Below are 18,821 nucleotides of genomic sequence, written 5' to 3' on the forward strand. Positions count from 1 at the left end.
CCACAATTTATGGTGAGAACCTTAGGTGTTATACAAATAAAATTATTATTATTATTATTATTATTATTATTATTAGTAGTAGTAGTAGTAGTAGTAGTAGTATTTATTCATCAGTTTCATCATCATTAAAAAAGAATGTAAGGACACATTTAGTGTTTGTAAAAATGTTTTCTGGGTTTTGCATTAATGTTTGAGATCACTTCAGTTGCAATTTGGAAAAACTGACTTGACAAATAGAAGATTAATTGATTCTATCACTAAAATGTAATTTGTCTTTATGTCAGATCAGTTTGACAATATTATTTCTAACAATTTTAGATTTGAATTCTATAAATCAATGGTTGCTTGTTTACAGCAAATTACTATATAATTCATAACAACTATTACGTACAAAACTTATAATAAAATGATAGAATTTGGTTTTGAAACTATTTCTTAAAGCTACCATTGATGACACTGATTAAAATTATATTTCATAGGTTTATGTATTTGTTGATTCTAAATGTTTAGATATTATTAATTATTATAGTAATTTAATAATAATTTAATGCATTTTACAATTTACAAGGCTTTATTTTAAAAGAAGGAAGGGTTGCACAGAAATTCTGAAACATGGAAAAAGAAGACAAAAATCCAGATGTTTTCTTCCACATTTGACTTTATTGTTTATTCGACATGGTTCAGTTTATGTGAATGTTTCCCTGAATGTGTGGAGTTTAAGACTTGGTGTTTCGTGTTGGTGCGTGAACCTGCAGAAACTCTCGACACTCCTCCTCTTCCCTCCAGACAAAACAAAGTGCAAAAGAAAGAAGCAAAACCCTCAGACACCTTGAATCTCCTGCAGCGCGACTCTTCTCAGACAAGCTAACCTGCTGTTCAACCCGAAACATAAAACGACCGCCTGGTTCAACCAACATATAAGACACATGGAGTTCATATAAACAGAAAGACAAACAGCAGCCACACATTTAGGAAGTCTCGAACATCTTCTTCCTGTCGGCCTTGTCCTCAATGTTCTTACGCCAGTCGCCCACTGCTTCTGTAGGCTGCAGAGGAGAGGAGGCAAATCAGTTACATTCATCCTCACCTGGGTTGTTTTGGCTTTGGATCAGGTTTAGAAATTATCATTTTTTTATTCCACATTGAGGACATCCTATTATTTTTACAGAATTTGAGAGTTTTAGTAACCAGGTAAAAAAATACGAATATTCAATGAATATTCATAAATTCTCAAACAAAATTACACTCCTGGTAGTGTAGAAACAGTATTTAGGCCTATGTATTTATCTACTGTACATTAGGTTATTATCAGGGTCTTCCTCAGTGGATGGAGTTTCACATTTCAGTTCTTCTTCTCTGAATCAAGTGTGAGACATTTGTGATTTTGGGCTCTGTTTATAAAACTGACTAACAACTGAGCAAACCCCCATCTGCTGATGAAAACCATGAGATTCACTTGAAAGTTATGGCGAGGACCTTGAGTTTATGATAATGTTAAAAGTCATGTAGTGTGCAGTAGGTTTTACAAACACCAAAAAGCTAGAATTATTAGAGGTTTGACCTTCACTGTATCAGTTTACTGAATGATGTATGAATGTGTTTTCCTCCTTCCTGATAAAATACTTAAATAGTACCATAGTTATAATTTATTCCGTAATACAGGCTCATTAACACATTAAGTTTACAAAAAGTCTTGAAAAACTGATTTTAAAGTAATATATATATATTTGATTTTACTCATATTAATACTGAACTGGTCTTTCAGAAAAAACAAACACTTTTTTTAAACAATTTTGAATGAAATCAAACACAGTGTTGGTTCCATTGGTTATAATGTTAGTAATACAGAGTACGCACATATTGGAACTGCCATTAAAAGACCTCATCTAACAACATCAACACTATTTGCAGATATAAAGTCTAAACCCGGAGTGAAAACATTTACATTTACTTTATTATTCATAAAGGAAGCACAAGGACAGAATTCAGCCCCAACATCTCACTTCTTATAAGGACACAACCGCCAGCTGAATAAGCCATACTAAAAATCTGTAAGTAAAAAAAGCATGAAACCCACCTCCTCTTTGACCTCCTTCTTCACCTGCTTCAGGTTGGACCTCAGGTCCATGGTCACCTTGTGTTTGGAGCCCAGCAGAGCCTGCAGCATGGAGTCAGCAGACATACGGACCTTCTTCAGAGCAGGTTTCTTCACACCGATCAGGTCCACCACCTTGATCTTCAGGTCTTCAATCTGTGACAGGGAAGGGGTTTTAGTTTTAGTTTGCTGTCGGTCAGGAAGCTGCTGGTGCTGCGGTGCCGTCAGGGGACAGTTACCTCTTTGTTGGCCTTCTGCACTTTAGCCTCGGCGTCGTACCTCTCCTCATCGATCTTGTCGATGGCGCCGTGGAGCTTCTTGCAGAGTTCCTGTCGACGCACAAACACAAACACAGTTCTCATGTTACATTAACAGTGTGCACAGCTACAGGTAAAAACAGTAGACTCCAACTGCAATTTAAGGAATTAAGTTTATTATATCAACTTTGTTCAAGATCAATGGACAGGTCAGTGCAACATACAGTAATGCTAACAATGCTAATCTTGGCAGCTAAATGCAACTTCAGTGCTCCAGATAATGTCTGTCTGTGGACAGCTACTCCCACGTTCAGGCTAGTGTGTTTTAGTTTCCTCTGTTCAACAGGCTAATTCTTCATAGTAAATTTTTTCATTAGCGTTTAGTGAATATAAAGTTCCCCTGAGGCTTTAGCATGCGTGTTTCTAAGAGAGTGCAGTTAAATGCTAACAAAAAACCCCAGTCGTATCTTTGTTGTCAACCTTATCTGCACAAAATGAGAAAATGCATCATGGAATGGAAGCTAGTGAAACACAAGCTAATGCTAAAAGGGCTAACAGCCTCTGAAAACACAGATTGTAGTTACTATAATCTTATTTTACACACAAATCCCACATTTGGCTGCTGTGGAGTTGTTAAAAGGTTCGTCTATCCTGTCACATTTCTGTGGGCTTCAGTTTTAGCCTTGTCATTATAGTCTTTGGCCTTTGTTTGCTTTTTGTAAAACTGGGTCAAACTCACTATTAGCTCTCACAATTTACTATGTTTGTTGAGTGAATCAAAAAATCACTCAACCTTGGCGCTCTTTATTCTCATGCTTAGGTTTTTCCAGAACCATTAACAATTTTCTTTTTCCAGGGAAAAACTGATGCTCCTCTCACCATGAGGGCAGCCTGGTCTCCAACCATGTCTGGAGCGGGACAGTGTTCGGCCATGTAGGCCTCCTTCGCTGCCGCCAAATCCTTTTTCTCCTGCTCAAGCCAGCTCAGAGCGATCTGGAGGATCACGCTCTGCAGGACAAACAAACAACAGATAAATGTCCGCTCAGAAAACTGGGGTGTGGTTCACTGTACATAGGTCAGGGTGTGTATTAAGATGCAGCCTTTTACATGCATATAAAAATCTAAAGCCCTCTTTAAAGTTTAAATTAGCTGTTGAATGTACTGACACTTAATACGTTCTTTGATTCTGAAGAAACCTTAAAGTGATGATATATTACTAGTATAAAAGTTGAAAGTGATAAAGTTTAAAGTGATATTCTATGTTTTTCTTATTGTCCACAATTATGGTTTTGGTTTTTTTACGGGATTCGGTGACCATAATAAAAATACAGAATAATGCCAAACTTATCCTGTAAAAATGTGTTGGTGACGTGATTTAAAGCTCAACACTTTTTAGCTAATATTTTCAGAAAAAGGTCTTGAAACCCTTGAATTTGTATGCAGGGCTGTGGGAAATGCACCTGTTCCAGGATTAAATTAAAGAGAAATGGGTATTTTGAAGTGGCTGGTTTACCTTCAGGTGATGCCTGCGGCTGGAAGTCATCTTTTTCCTGTTTGGGAGGAAGTATTGTGAATTATGAGCCATTGTGTTGAAATAACTGTCCCAGTTTCAGAATAATATTGTTAATTATCAGGGAAAAAATGCAAACTTGTCATGTTTAGAAAAATATTACATAGACTCCATGATTATCAGATCAAGTGCTTGTAAACAACAATATTTTTGCACAGAAATAATTCAGGTGCAGCGTAAACCCGATGGATCTAATCATGGATGATGTTGCTCAGACTTACTCAGACATCTTTGCGGTTTTTGCGGTTCACAACCTGCATGAAGAAACACACAAGACGACATTCAGGGCAGGAAACATTCGGGTCTTTTTGACCTCTGCTAAATGCCGTAGCTGCTCAGCATGAGGTTCTCTGAGATCAGCAGTTCTGCCGCTCTGATGGAGATGGATGGACGAGAATTATTTGTGCAGTAACGTGATCTGAGGCCACAGCTGAAGAGCACCGACATCGACTGAACTAAACTGGGAGGCTCAGGATCGAGTGTCGTGTCCTGGCAGTTTACAACCAGATCGAGTGAGGGGTTAATTTGAAAAAATTCTTCAGTCAAATATCATCAACTTAAAGTTCATCCTGGATATTTTTAAATTACTTTGATTGACAAAATGTCAGGTCCAAGTCAGATGGGATGATTTCATTTTCTTATTCAACTTAAAGAAAAAAAAATTTAAGTTTTAAGAGAAAATTCTTCACTTTTGCATTGAGTTAGCAGACCCAGCAGACTCAAATTTACCACCCTAGAAGTTTTGAGAAATTTAATGAACAAATGTACAACCTGTGACAATTAATTAAAGTGAGTAAAGTGAAGAGCAGCCAAGAAAATATTCAAACAGGTGTAAGTGAAATTTGCTGATCCTGTAGAAGAAGCCAAGTAAACGGACTAATCCATGAATAATATCAACAACCTAATATTCATTAAAGTAAAATATTACAGCCAATAAGCTTTGAACATGAACATTTTCATGTTCTCTGGAAATTTTTTTTAAGGACTTTGGTGATTCAAAGATAAAAATGTCAAAAAGATGATCGATAATTGATAATCATATTTTTTCTCACTTCTAACAGCTGTTCAGATAACATGATGACACAACTGTATTTTAGCTGAAAGCGACAGTTTTAAGACTTTCTCTTCACTTGTCAGTTTTAAAATCAGCTTCTAACACTGAGCTGCAAACATCCTCAGGACCATAAAGCACAACACAGTGGAGCTGAACGGCTCATAAATCCAGGTCTGTCAGGAAAAGGTCAAATGTGACCGACAAACATGTACAAAGCGAGTTCAGGATGTCAGGATGGGTCAAATGTGCAGGAACAAACTTTGCCATCATCCTGTTTTAAATGTTGATTTTTAGAACAGGATCTGGTTGTTTTGGTTTTTTTTTTGTCTGGTAGAATAAAAGATACTGATCTCAGAGAGGCTGAAAAAATAAGAGACAAAATAAAGAAAATTTCTCACCTATTGAGAGGAGGAAGAAGAAGAAGAAGAGGACAAGACACACTTGGTGGAAGAAAAGGAGACACTGCCAAAGCCACAGACAGTGAAAAATGAAATAGGGTATATATGGTGGGTTGCGATGCCTCAGCAAAATGCCCAGATCCTCTTTATGGAAATGGATTCCTGGGCAGACCAATGGGCCGACGAGCTCCTGAAATACACCCGGCCCAGCCCCGCTCTGCTAGATGCCCTCCCTGTGAGAAGACTCTAAGCTGATCTGAAGCCATAAAAATGCACATTCACTGTATATGGGGGGTTTACTGGATAAAAAGGAACCCAAACTGAGGCCACTCTGAGGCCAGCGGGCCACCTTCAGGGTTCTCTAGACTAAAAGCAGAGGTCCTGAAACAGCTCTACAATGTGCTTCTCTTTCTGATTTCCCCCAATAAAGTAACTTTAATAGTGTTTTTTAAAGAAATATCATCAACTTCAACCCAAATACAACATTTCTAACCACTGCACCGTCTCAACACAATATTCTGTTGTCTTGTGCCTAATTTAATCTATTTTATATGTTTGAATGCAATAATAAAGCTCTGTGTTCTTAATGTGAGTTTGACCTACATTTCAATTACACAAGGTCACACAAGCTTGTTTTTGTCAGAGATACAAACACAAATCAGCTGTTTCATGGGTCATTTTTAGGAATAGTTAAACATTTTGGGAAATAGAGAGCAACATGTTTAGAGAGAGCCAGGCTAGCTGTTTCCCTCTGCTTCCAGTCTTTGTGCTAAGCTAAGCTAACCACGCCTTGTGTCCATCTTCTCATTCCATTCTCAGAAAGAAAGTACATAAACATAGTTTCCAAAATGTTGAACTATTCCTTTAGGACACTAATTTACAGTAAATATTATGAAGCCAGTTGAAAAGCATTTAAAATATTCTCCAGTTTTAAGAAGATAAAGTTTTTTCTGTTGTCCTGTTTAAACTGAAGCCAGTTTGATGTCGTGTGATTTGGGAAAAACAATAGAAAGAACGATTAAAACACGGATAAAAGTAACAAACAAACTAATCCTTATTTCAAAACATTTATTTCTAATGGAGAATGAAAATCGGTACATTTTGAACTAATGTTTCTCTGTCAGATGTTTAAACGGGTTCTTTGTTTCAGTTCAGTCTCTCTCAGGGCGACGTTATCACAAAAACAACAAAAAAACAAAAAAAAAAGACAAAAAAAGTGTCTAAACTCTCGTCCCTGTGCGTCCTGCTGGGACTCAGAGACACATTCAGTCACTCAGACCTCGGACGAAAACGTCTCCCGTGCCGTCGTCCTCGCCAGACCAGGAGGGTTTTAGGAAGTCTCGAACATCTTCTTCCTGTCGGCTTTATCCTCAATGTTTTTACGCCAGTCGCCGACCGCCTCTGTTGACTGGAGACACAATGACGCAGAGATTCATTAACACAAAAACTCTTGAGACAAAAACATGATGTAACGTAACCAGTTTTACAAAAGTGCACCTTTGTGTCGACCTGTTTCTGTTCACTAATGAACCTTTTCCCAGGTGTTCTGGGTTTTTCTTCCTGACTGGCAGCACGATTAAAATCAACCTGCAGCCGTATGTCAAATACTCACCTTCACTGCACGTGTAATATATTTTTACTGCACTAAGATCATCTTCTCATACAGATTCTATCAAAACCTGTTATTCTGCTCTACTAATGTCTCTCATGTTGTTCTTGTTATTCCCATGATAATATTACAGGTTATTGTTTTTGCTCTGATGTTGTTTTTCTTCATGTGGAGTTTGTCTTGCACGGTTTTTATTTCTACTCTTTGTGCCTGTTAAATTGCCCCCTGGGGACAAAGAGATTTCCTCGAATTGAACTGAACTGAATTCACACCTGCTTTAAATACAGTGAATAATCTATCACCTTAATCCTCTAATTAAGTTCTTTGACTTGTTTTTAGTCCTTAAAGTCGTATTTTCTGAAGACAAGTTTAAAGAACTACCAGCACAGTAACTTGCTCCAAATATTTTCTCACATCAAGCTTCGTTTTTCTTGATTTTACTCAGTAACTTGTTTTACTCTTTATTATTTCAAGATACAATCAAGTAGGTTTCTATTGTAAACAAGTTGAAGAATCATTAATGCACCAGCAGAGTTTAGAAAATAGAGTTTCTAAGACTCATTTATTATTAATTGATCACCAATTGTGTAGTGAAAATCAGTTAAAAAGACGTTACAGTTCTGGACGACAGCAGAGGTGGAAAGTTTAAAGGTTTCATTGTAAATGTGTTGAATGTGTAAAAACACTGCTGAGATCTTTGAGGATGTGCAGTATGATTTACTCTGCAGCTGAAGAAACAGGAGAAACATATGGAAGCTCATTACTGCCTTAAAAAAGTGGAGAAATAAAATGTAAAGTTTTGACTTATGAAATCAAAGTTTTTGCAGTCAGGGCCTAAAGCTGTGACTGAAGTCAGTATCATCTGTTAAATCTCTGCTGAAAAGGTCTTTTATCAGAGAGCTTATCCTGATTTTACTGAGAATCCTTTATTAAGTAACTTGATAAATATTCTTTTATTCTGGTCCAGTTACTGACTTTTTTAATGTTCTCCAGTTGATTTGAGTTTATATTAGATTTTTTTTACTTTGCTTCCCTGTGAAATGCTTTGTATCCTTTGATCTGTTTTTCTTGTTGAAATAATCTTCTGTAGATTTGAAAACAAAAGAGTTTTCATCTAAATTTAAAAGCAAGAGCTACAATACTTGAACAACACAGTGCAGACGACTTCGTTTGTCGACTGGAGTTGACGCACTTCACAGATATTTTTGTTTGTTCTCCAGCAGCGTTAGACATCATCAGCTTTGACTGATTTCTGTCAGAGAAACACGATTTCTACTGGACGGTGAAAATTAGACCAGAAGTTAGATTCTAATGACAGTCTGGAAAAATCTGTATCAGGAAAGACCTGAGAACTTGAAATTTCCTAAAGATTAAGACCTCAGGGGTCCAGGTTCGTCAGTTCACCCACTGAACTCGAGCTCATTTCAAGTGTCATGAAACATCAGTGGTTGGTGTTTGGACTCATTCCTCACCTCCTCTTTCACCTCCTTCTTGACCTGCTTCAGGTTGGCCCTCAGGTCCATGGTCACCTTGTGCTTTCCTCCCAGCAGAGCCTGCAGCATGGCGTCAGCAGACATACGCACTTTCTTCAGGGCGGGTTTCTTCACTCCGGCCAGCTCCACCACCTTCAGCTTCAGCTCCTCGATCTGGAGACGGAGAAACATCAAGACGTGTTAGTTCAAATGTGAAACTGTCCAGACAAAGGATGAGAGAGAGAGGAGCTAAAGAGGAAAGAGTGAGGATTTCTTTCATTTATACTAAAACTACATTTGCTGAGAAGGACAGTATCAAACCCAATCAGCTGATTGATCAATGTTCTCTATTAAAAGGGAAGAAAAGCTCCTCCTGATAATATTTATGTTGAAGACTCAGTGAGTGACCACGTGAGGATCTACAGGTTTAACTCACCTGAAAATACAGTGTCGGCACATTTTACTTCATCTCATGTGTCTCACCTCTTTGTCGGCCTTCTGCACCTTGGCCTCGGCGTCGTACCTCGCCTCGTCGATCTTGTCGATGGCGGCATGGAGCTTCTTGCAAAATTCCTGATGACGAGTTAACAAACAAACAAACAAACAAACAAACAATTGAGGGTGTTAACATGTCAAACACCTTCAGCTTTTGACTTCATTCTTCCATTCAACTACATTTCCGAGGAGAATATTATATGTTTTACTACGAGTTACTTCTCGGACTGGACACAGAAAATGTAAACAGTTCGTAAAATAGTTAAAAGTTACATGTTAATGCATCAACAGTGTAACACCATAAATGATATATACACCATAAATATAAAGGTTGTGATGGTGCCTTTATGTATCAGAAGTACTTTTATTGTGATACTTCAAGTACATTTCGCTTCTGGTACTTCTGTAATTTTACTTGAGTAAAATTTTTAATGCATGACTTATACTTGGAATAGAGTATTTTTATACTATAGTATTCAATATAACTATACTAATATAGTTTCACCAAAACAACAAGAAGCCTCATTAACAATAACTTTGAATATTTCACCTTTTTTGGGCATTAAAATTTGTCAAATTTAAACTGAGCATTGGCACAAAGTTGAAGCAAACAGCAGCACCAGTACAGAGACGTCGTCGTGGACTCACCATGAGGGCCGCCTGGTCTCCGCTGAGGTCGGGGGCGGGGCAGTTCTCGGCCATGTAGGCCTCCTTCGCCGCCTCGATTTCCTTCTTCTCCTGCTCGATCCAGTTGGCGGCGATCTGCAGCATCAAACTCTGCAGGGAGGTGAAAACATTCACGTGTAAATTTTAAATTCAACATTTCACTGAGGCTTAAACACTGCTAACGAGACTCACGAAAAGGACTCACCTTCAGATGATGCCTGCGGCTGGACGTCATTTTCTTTCCGCTTTGAGACACAAATAAGAAAGTTACCATCAGGACTGATGGAGACGTTTCATATTATGTCTATTATTTCAAAAATAGTCAAATATAAGACTAGAACCATCAGCTTGTTAGCTTAGCTTAGCATGAAGACTTGAAATGTTTGCCTGGCTCTGCCTGAAGACACCCACCAACAACTCTGCACTCTCATCCTTCACATTAGTCCATATACATGTATCTATTTATTTATTTCTATCCATCTACTTCTAATTTCTATTTATTCTTCAGGATCTTCTGTGTATTTTTGTGTTTTGTCTCTGTATTTTACTGTGTTTTATTGTACTTTTATACAGCTGCTATGAATAATATCATTATCTATCTATCTATTCACATGGTACATTTACCTTGTTTTTTTAATCAAAAAACTGAAGTGTAAAACTACAATTTGCAGTTTTACATGAGAAACAGTTGAGTATATAAAACACAAATATTTTGTTTTTGCACTTTGATTTTGTGCAGATTTCCCAAAATGTTGAAACATTTCAGAAAGACTTGTTACAATTTCTTGCAGAGAAAAGTTTCTTATACTTATTCTTATAATCAGATGATATGAGGTCTATCTCTCAGCACATCAACACAGGAGACTAAATACATTAATATCTCATAATGCAGTGATATCTGGAGGGAAAACAAACTACAACCATTTGTTTGATACATGACAGATAAAATATTGCATATCTGTGTTATATATTAAACATGCGCCTGTGTTAACGTGTTCCTCCTCACACTTGCCAGCGACACCTACAGCTGCTGTCATCTGAGGCTAAAGGTCGCCTTTTAAACTGACAGGCATCCTTCAGCATGTGTTCACATCAGTTTAGCTTCAGTTCAGACAGACTGAACCATCTCATCAACTACTGGACTGTTTGTCCTGAATTTGTGCACAGACAATAATTTTCCCTCGAGGATGAATCTTTATGACTCTGATCCTCTGGATTTGTTCTGAACTTTAATTTTGGATTTATGGCGTCATAAAACTGTACTTTAGCGCTAATGCTAACATGCTAACTGTTCGTATTCAGCTGATGCAATTTCTTTACTTTTCACCTAACAATAATAATATTATTATACAATAACAATATAGATTATTTGTTCAGTTTTCTAGTTTTACTTTATAAAAATATTTCTTAATGGCTGGCACTGAATGCTTCTCTCCAACTTAATGCAGTTTAAAAAAAATATATATATATAATATATATCTGAGCAAGTCTTGTCAGGCTTTATTTTCAGGGACCCATAGTTTCCTATAAATACCACTAATACTACCAGTTTGGTACAACAGTTTACAGATTAAATGGAGGTAATCTTCAATCCATGAATTAATTATTAGAATAAAGTGTTTCTGGCAGATCTGACTACAAAAGTAAGTTTCAAAGAATAAATAAAATATTTAATGAATTTTTATTTGGGTTTAAACTGAGCTTTTCTTTCAGGACGATCCCGTGGAAACCAAGAACTTCTCATAAATGCAAGTGAACTAACTAAATTTGAAATAAAATTACAATTTCAGAACTCTGCCCTTATCTTCCTTGTAATTAATACCAAATAATTTAATTTTTTTTTCCATTGTGACGTGGAAAAACAACAAAAAAAATGACTCTAAAGTACAAAACTGTTGTGTTTGGATTTGGATCATAAAACATTAAGAGAATTAAACATTTTATTCAGACTCACAAAGTCAAAGGACTGACAACCTTTTGCCGTCAGGACAGATTTGTGATTGCACCAGAAAATGTGCTTTTATTCCTTGTGTTCTTTCTGATCAGTCATCACTTCAGATACAGTTACAGACAATGTACTGCGGCACAATCTGGGATCTACACTGGTGTTTAAATCCAAAACTTCCACTGAAAGTATGAGGAATTGATAAAGCTGAGCCTGACAAGCTGAGTCTGAGACGAGATTTTTACAACTGTGTCCTGAGCAGCAAAACCAAATGAATAATCAGGTTAAAGTCAGATTAAATCTTTACATTTTTGTCTTGCTGCTAAGTTTAGTTCTCATCTGCATGTTAACGGGACGGTGTCAGTGAAAAAGAAGATGATGAAGATGAAGAAGATGGTACTCACTCAGACATTATGGCTGTTTGTGATCTTCACACCCTGTTCAGAGACAGAAAACACTCATCAGTTAAACATGAGCAGGTAACATAAAGCACACTGGCTCTGTCCACAGCTCAACTGCACACATCTTGTTGTTGCCCCCCACATTATCAACCAGTGACCCCCTGACCTCCAGCAGGAAACATGATACATTTTACTACCATGGAAATCCAATGCCAGCGATCACAATCCGGCTAATTTTGGACGGGCGGGGTCAGATGCTCGGGCTCAAACAGTTGCCCCCGTCTGAAGACACTGTGCGCCTGGAATCTAACGTCTTACAGCGAGCCAAAGATCTCAGCACAAAAACGCCACCAGCAGAGGGACAAATGTGGCACAAAGCACGCAGTGAGAGGCGTTAACACCGAGTCCGACATCCTGCAGGCATGCAAACCACCGGCTGCCACGAGGCGTGTCCAGAAATCACTCACATCACAATATAAAGCTTTCTTTAACTTTAACTTAACCACAGAAGCTCTTTACAGAACAATCCACATTTAAAAGAACAAACTATTTGCGACAACATGAACATCATCAAAGGGAACATTAACATAACTGTTGATAAATTTACATCTGATGTCAAAACTGTCACGATCACCTAATCAAATGTTCTTAGTTTCATACTGACGACTCCCCAACCCAAACACTGAGTCACAGCAAAATGTCCAACTAAAGCCAAAAAGACAGAGAATCAAATTCTTATTCACCAATCTAATCACAAAGAATCACATTCAGTAATTTAGTTTATTTTAAAGGATAATTTAAGACAGGTTTCCAGAAAAGAACCGTGTTATTTGGTGCTAATCAGAGTTCAATTAGTGCACTTTTAATTTGTCATTTCTAAATAATGAAATGAAATTTGCTCACACACAAGTCAACATATATGAACAAGTCTCCAGTGAATGATAATTTAAATCAAGCTTTTCTTTCCATTATTTATATAATTAGGACTAATTACAGTTTTTTATTATGAACATTTTCAGAAATTACAGGTTTGTAATTGCATAATAATTTTTAAAATATTCAGTAATTAAATGTAAAATAATAAGCTACCAAATGTGTCTGCAGATTTGAGACGTGAGTTTTAAAAATTAAATATCTCAACTAACTAAACATTAAACCTCAAAATTTGACCAGCACCATGTGACCTTAAGCTTCACCAAAACTTCAACCTGCCTGAACGTCCTACAGCGTCCTTCAGTGACTCCGGTTAGTCTCAGCTGCTGTTTAACTGCTCCCTGTGTGTTTCTACCTCTGAACCTCTGAACCAGCCTCGGAGGTCAGAGGTCACACCTGCAGCACCACGTTTAAAAACCGGTCCAACACCAGTTTAATTCCCACCTGCTAACCAGGCCTCAGTGTGACTCTCTGTATTGTTTCCTACCAGAGCAAAAGAAGCCGAGCTGCAGGAACCTGACGAGGAAGACGGAGGTGGAGGGGGGGAGACGCTGCCAAGTAACAAACAGTAAAGAATAAACAGGGTATATAGAGTGTGAAGTGCACACTCAGCAGAAAAGTCTGCCCTCTTTATGGTAGCAGAGCCACTTCAGACCAATGGGCCTGCAGGCTCCAGAAATACCACGGCAACTCTCCGAGGAACCTCATAAATTTCTGCTGCAGGAAGTCGCCTCCCTGGACTGGACGTAGTCAGGTTCCCTCCCTCAGAGATAAGTGAGGGGATGAAGCAATTGTACCACAACAGTCAGAGAGAGTGGGTGACATGATTAATGCTCAAAGACTCAATGTCCTTTATACAAGCAGCTTATCGGGCCAGCAGTGAGAACAGTGTGTGAAGCTGTTAGTCCCACCCACGAGGTGTCATTCAAAATAAAACTGAGCTCAGGTTACTGAAAGATGAGGCCTCAGCAGCCAGAGTCAAACAAATCAAACGGGAGATCAAACGTTACAGCCGTGTCATTTCAGACAGAAGACATCCACTGGATTTATCTACCTCAGACTGCGGAGGCCTCAGGTGAACTGTACCTTTCAAACATAGGGAGGGAAGTGTGTGGATTTCATCCACCATCACTTCAAGTGGAAGCATGGCAGGAGAAACACATCTGCTGCCACCAGCAGAGACAGGAGGAATGATGAGAGCCAGCAAAAACTATTTCAGTGTAACACAAATGTATAAACAACGTGTTGCTCTGAGTTGTTGTTCCAGTTATTTCAATTCAGTAAATGGACTTGATGTTGGTATTGTCGGGATAAAGATGACTGACCGTAAGAAAACTACACAGATTTAACTGTCAGTCACGCTGCTGCATCCTCCTTTCATTCTGGAGACGCTGGTGGTCGAGTGCAACAACTAGTAGCAGTGAGGATCGTTTACAGAACTTTAAACTTCCAGTCAATGATAAACATTTTCAGTACGTCTGAAATGTCATCATGTTTTGGCAAAATATTAGATTCACTACTTAGTTGAAATACTCAATACAAGCATCACTTTTTAATGTGAAGGTCAGTAAACCTTCTTGGAGGTTGTGGAAAATTTCAGGCAATAATGAAAATTAACAAAAAGAGAGAAAAAAGTGAGAAGACAAAATTGTTACTCACCGTTTGTAGAACTTCATGTTGCTGCAGCTTTGTTTGTGATAATCACCAAATATGATGAAGATGATGTTTGACAAGAAGCAACGTGTCATGACTGAAACTAAGAGATGATGTGCAGGGAGAAAAAGCACCCAGCAGAGAAAAGAGGGAGAGGAAGGCTCTCTGCTGACATCTGGTGGCTACATGCCAGCACAGCGCTCAGTTTACTAGAAGAGAAATTTACTGTATTTAAAGAGGTTTTACTCAATGCAAACAGCTCCAGCTTTGGAATTAGACTCTATTTCTACTTAAGACTTTTGTCTGAGGTTCAGATCAACACCAACATCCATCTGGTTTAAAAGAAGTTAGAGAGTTTGAATTTCCTCAATTAGCAGAGTTAATGAAGCAAATCAACCCTTTTACCTCTAACCTAACAAACATCGTCTGTAAAAAAAAATTGCAGAATCACAGCATTGCCTTACTGAAAAAAAAAATTTAATAGCACGAGTTTTTCCAAATTGCATGAAAAAGGTCAGATGTAACAAGAGATGTGGCAGCCCAGAGGAAGTGAAAAGGGAAAGTTGAATTTGAAAGTCTTTAAGAGGTTTCAAACATCTTCTTCCTGTCAGCTTTGTCCTCAACGTTCTTACGCCAGTCGCCAACCGCCTCCACAGCCTGATGGACGAACAGATTTAATGAGATGGTGCAGGTGATGTATCCACCATCATGTCACTGCCTGAAATAAATCTGGAGCGGTGTCTCACCTCCTCTTTCACCTCCTTCTTGACCTGCTTCAGGTTGGCCCTCAGGTCCATGGTCACCTTGTGCTTTCCTCCCAGCAGAGCCTGCAGCATGGTGTCAGCAGACATACGCACTTTCTTCAGGGCGGGTTTCTTCACTCCGGCCAGCTCCACCACCTTCAGCTTCAGCTCCTCGATCTGAGAGAGAAGAACACAGCTGACTGATACAGTCACGCACAGACACTCACAGAGTGAACTCCAAGGGGATGATGAAGATACCAGAGACCAACCAACAGCAGGGGGACAGTTTAGTTTCCTGTGTTGTTTTTAACTAAAACTGCTCGACTAGCCTCAGTGTTTCCACTGACACAGGTGAGAAGTTCTTGAAGTTCTTGTGAAGTTACTCATGATGCTCCATTTTCATGGATAATGGGACAGATTGACACTTTGGCCAGAAGAAAAAAAAACGAAAATATGGAGCTGCAGATGCCTGTACACATCATCCAACTACCCATAACTCACATTATGGTTACTGAAAAGTAAAGCTTAGAATAAACGTAAAGCCGAATGGATTCCCTCAAGACTCAACCATGCCAGCACACCTCCTCAAAACCAAATACTTTTTACATGAAAGTATCTTTAACAGAGAGAAGTTCCAACCTCTTTGTCCGTCTTTGTCACTTTGGCCTCGGCGTCGTATCTGTCCTCATCAATCTTGTCGAGGGACTGGTACAGCTTTTTGCAGATATCCTGTTGATATGAAAAGAGAAAAGTTTTTCTCACAAAATCAGCTCTGTAGAACCTCACTTCCTCCTCTCACACAGAGTGTGTTTGTTCACAGGGTTTTTACCATCAGAGCTGCCTGGTCTCCACTCAGGTCGGGGGGGGCGCATTTCTCTGCAATGTAAGCTTCTTTGGCGGCGGCAATGTCGTTAGCTTCCTGCTCCAGCCAGCTAGCAGCGATCTGCAGTATCAAACTCTGCAGGACGGGGACACAAAGACATTTTATTTTACTTAAAGCTGCAACAACTGATCTGTTCTGACCACTAATGGGCAGAAGACTTCTACAGCCAGGAGGCAGACGCACAGCTCTGACATACCATCATATAATAAAGCTGTCATAGCTATATTGTTAGCATACAGTTATGCTACAGTTTTGTGTGTCTGTGTGTTTGTGTCCCTGATTGACCTGAATCTGAAGACGTACTGTTCAGTCTTACCTTGAGATGATGCCTGCGGCTCGATGTCATCTTCTTTCCCCTTTAATTCATGAAAACGTGATATTAATTAGTAAAGATGTTGAAGGATTCTCACAGAAATTCTCCTCAAGGTGTGAATGTTATTAAATCATTTTTTGGTCAGGTTCAAATTAGTGCCACAACTAATAATTTTCATTATTATTTAATATGCTATGTTATTTTTTTATCATTATAAATGATAAGGAGAAACAGTAAATTCTGCCATTTAAGAAGCTGGAACCAGAGAACATTAAGCACTCTCCCACCAATTATATGACTTTTGGCTGATCATTGGCTGTTGACAGTTTCCTAGAAACTTGTTTGGATAAGTGGTTTAAAGAACTGACAAACTCATACTTACTCAGACATCTTGGCTTCTTTTTGGTTTCAGACTCTGTTAATAATCAGGAAAAACAAAAAGACAATTAGTAAAATTTAGTAATTTACTTTGGTAGCAATAAAACACTTCATCAAATCAATCAAAAGATTAAAATTTGCAACACACACATCGGTCACTACTTAAAAATAATTAGGGCTTGATATCCACACGTACATATTATGAAACCTTCATCTTTAATTTTCCAATTTTATTATTTGTTAAAAATGAGATTGAAATTTAGGTTGCTAACCTTTGTTAGTCACCCCTTTTTTGAACATCAATGTAAATTTTATTTTTCAGGTCTGTTCTACCAACAAAGTAATTTTTTAATTAATTTGTCTTTTTAATCAAAAAAATAATGAATCAATAATAATAATAATTAACAATTATCAATAAATGCAAATATATGTTGTATTATTGTATTTTTTAATTTTTTAATAAATATTTTGAATTGATCGTTAAAGACTCAGGATCCATGAATCTTGTGCCAATCATTTTATCGCTAATCCTGGTTCAGGGTCAAAGGTCAACCTGACATTCATGATAAGCTCTTTGTGAGCAGTAAAGTATATTAACTCTGACAGGAGAGCAGTGGTAAGTGAAGTAATATATATATCCAGGTATATAATGATCAAAATAAAATAAATTCCATAAAAACAAAATTCAATTAATATTTTCACTAATTTAAATTTTTGTAATTTTTTAAATTCTTGCTACTGTTTTGCCTGTTTGTTCCCTGACTTCAATCTCAAAAGCAGTTCAGTATAAAAGATGATGCTGTGTTTCCAGCATCTGTGATTACGTCACTGTTTTTTTTTTTTTCCTTCTGACACAGGTCACAGGTCTGGTTTTGGCCTCACTTGTCAGCAGTAATCTGATATTTGGGTTATTTTTTGCTCCAAGGTAATTGGATATATCAGCAGTTAAATGAGACAGAAACAGTAGATGTATTTTGTACAAATCCAAAAGGTTTTTGATTCTACAAATAATAGAGAAAGACAGAAGACAGCATCCAAAGCTCACAAAAAACTGAGTTCAAGACTAGCATTTGATTAAAAGTTTAGGAAATTAATAAAGATATCTTGTGTTTGAGATTTAAGATTTTCACTGGCAATGCAAATTCTTACAAAGTTTCTTGTAACCACTTTTGGAGAAGTTTACTGGGAAGTTTTTCTTTTTCTGTAACTATTATTTGGTTTAAAGTATTTGATTTATATTAAATAACCTACTGTAATTGAATCTAAATATTCAAAATGTTTGGGTAACTTTTTGTAAACTGAAATTATCCAGTGATGATGATGCTTAACTCAGCCCCGTCACTAAGCTTGTACATACATGATTATTACTTGAATATATAAATGGAAAATACTTTTTAACTCTTCTAAACTATGCAGTGATCAAATACTGACAAACGGTGAAAAGTTCTGGTACAAATCCATCATCATGTTTGCTACTGAGCATCATCTTAGTAAAAGTAAGTAACATACTTTCTTACCTACAAAGTGACGATGAGGATGGCAACGGAGACTGACTGAAGGGCTGGGAGACAGTGAGGGAGTCACAGACTAAAACCTGAAATCTTTTAGGGGGTATATATGGGCTTGGACGGAGGTTTGGAGGTTCCTCTTTATGGCCATGAGGAACTTTAGCCCAACCAGGCCAATGAGCTCCCGAAATACCTTCATCCTATGACCACTCAGGTCATAAATCCTTCAGTATTGATGTCTGGTCAGTCCGAGGTGGTCAGCAGTCCTCAGTGGGACAGGTCAGGTTATCAGCCGGGCAAGAAGAGATCTGCAAAAGAGTCAAGAAATGTTTGTTTGATATACAAAACTCTCAGCTGATCAACACCTTCCTCTTTCACCACATTCATAATTCAGAAAAATGTTTGCGACAGATCAACCAGACAGAGACTTCTTTACATCGGGAGCTTC

The 18,821-nt window shown here is 37.9% G+C and overlaps 3 protein-coding genes across 5 annotated transcripts; all 3 read right to left on the reverse strand.

Annotated features, from left to right (window-relative positions):
* Positions 1-640: 640 nt before the first annotated feature.
* Positions 641-5,469, reverse strand: LOC139607140 (troponin I, fast skeletal muscle-like). The gene is made up of 7 exons (XM_071459799.1): positions 5,375-5,469; positions 4,144-4,176; positions 3,866-3,902; positions 3,232-3,360; positions 2,335-2,424; positions 2,078-2,251; positions 641-1,046 (listed from the first exon to the last, which is right to left on the reverse strand). The coding sequence occupies exons 2-7, from the start codon at positions 4,149-4,151 to the stop codon at positions 969-971; spliced, it is 516 nt and encodes a 171-aa protein (XP_071315900.1). The 5' UTR covers positions 4,152-4,176; positions 5,375-5,469; the 3' UTR covers positions 641-968.
* A 958-nt stretch (positions 5,470-6,427) lies between these two features.
* Positions 6,428-14,859, reverse strand: LOC139607117 (troponin I, fast skeletal muscle-like). Of its 2 annotated transcripts, XM_071459760.1 has the most exons (7): positions 13,383-14,859; positions 11,966-11,998; positions 9,822-9,861; positions 9,599-9,727; positions 8,939-9,028; positions 8,456-8,629; positions 6,428-6,782 (listed from the first exon to the last, which is right to left on the reverse strand). In XM_071459760.1, exons 2-7 carry the CDS (start codon positions 11,971-11,973, stop codon positions 6,705-6,707), a joined length of 519 nt encoding a protein of 172 aa, XP_071315861.1. In that variant the 5' UTR covers positions 11,974-11,998; positions 13,383-14,859; the 3' UTR covers positions 6,428-6,704. The 2 variants fall into 2 exon arrangements, with proteins under 2 accessions (XP_071315861.1, XP_071315866.1); XM_071459765.1 differs by lacking the exon at positions 13,383-14,859 and having other exon boundaries at positions 11,966-13,339.
* Positions 14,860-15,003: 144 nt separating this feature from the next.
* On the reverse strand, positions 15,004-18,553 carry LOC139607127 (troponin I, fast skeletal muscle-like). Of its 2 annotated transcripts, none has more exons than XM_071459785.1 (7): positions 18,387-18,553; positions 16,870-16,902; positions 16,491-16,530; positions 16,121-16,249; positions 15,931-16,020; positions 15,295-15,468; positions 15,004-15,205 (listed from the first exon to the last, which is right to left on the reverse strand). In XM_071459785.1, exons 2-7 carry the CDS (start codon positions 16,875-16,877, stop codon positions 15,128-15,130), a joined length of 519 nt encoding a protein of 172 aa, XP_071315886.1. In that variant the 5' UTR covers positions 16,878-16,902; positions 18,387-18,553; the 3' UTR covers positions 15,004-15,127. The 2 variants fall into 2 exon arrangements, with proteins under 2 accessions (XP_071315886.1, XP_071315878.1); XM_071459777.1 differs by having other exon boundaries at positions 18,383-18,552.
* Between the last annotated feature and the right edge of the window lie 268 nt (positions 18,554-18,821).

This window comes from Trachinotus anak, unplaced genomic scaffold, assembly GCF_046630095.1.
Source record: "Trachinotus anak isolate AG129_WGS33_773 ecotype Australia unplaced genomic scaffold, CSIRO_AGI_Tana_v1 ptg000002l, whole genome shotgun sequence".
NCBI lineage: Eukaryota > Metazoa > Chordata > Actinopteri > Carangiformes > Carangidae > Trachinotus > Trachinotus anak.

Coding starts and splice junctions, on each gene's coding strand:
- LOC139607127 (XM_071459785.1), bottom strand. Junction 16,250..16,490: donor GCCGCAGGCATCATCTCAAG/GTAAGACTGAAC, acceptor CCCGTCCTGCAG/AGTTTGATACTGCAGATCGC. Junction 15,206..15,294: donor AGAAGGAGGTGAAAGAGGAG/GTGAGACACCGC, acceptor TTCGTCCATCAG/GCTGTGGAGGCGGTTGGCGA.
- LOC139607140 (XM_071459799.1), bottom strand. Junction 3,361..3,865: donor GCCGCAGGCATCACCTGAAG/GTAAACCAGCCA, acceptor TTTGTCCTGCAG/AGCGTGATCCTCCAGATCGC. Junction 2,425..3,231: donor GAGACCAGGCTGCCCTCATG/GTGAGAGGAGCA, acceptor GTGCGTCGACAG/GAACTCTGCAAGAAGCTCCA.
- LOC139607117 (XM_071459760.1), bottom strand. Junction 9,728..9,821: donor GCCGCAGGCATCATCTGAAG/GTGAGTCCTTTT, acceptor ACCTCCCTGCAG/AGTTTGATGCTGCAGATCGC. Junction 9,029..9,598: donor GAGACCAGGCGGCCCTCATG/GTGAGTCCACGA, acceptor ACTCGTCATCAG/GAATTTTGCAAGAAGCTCCA.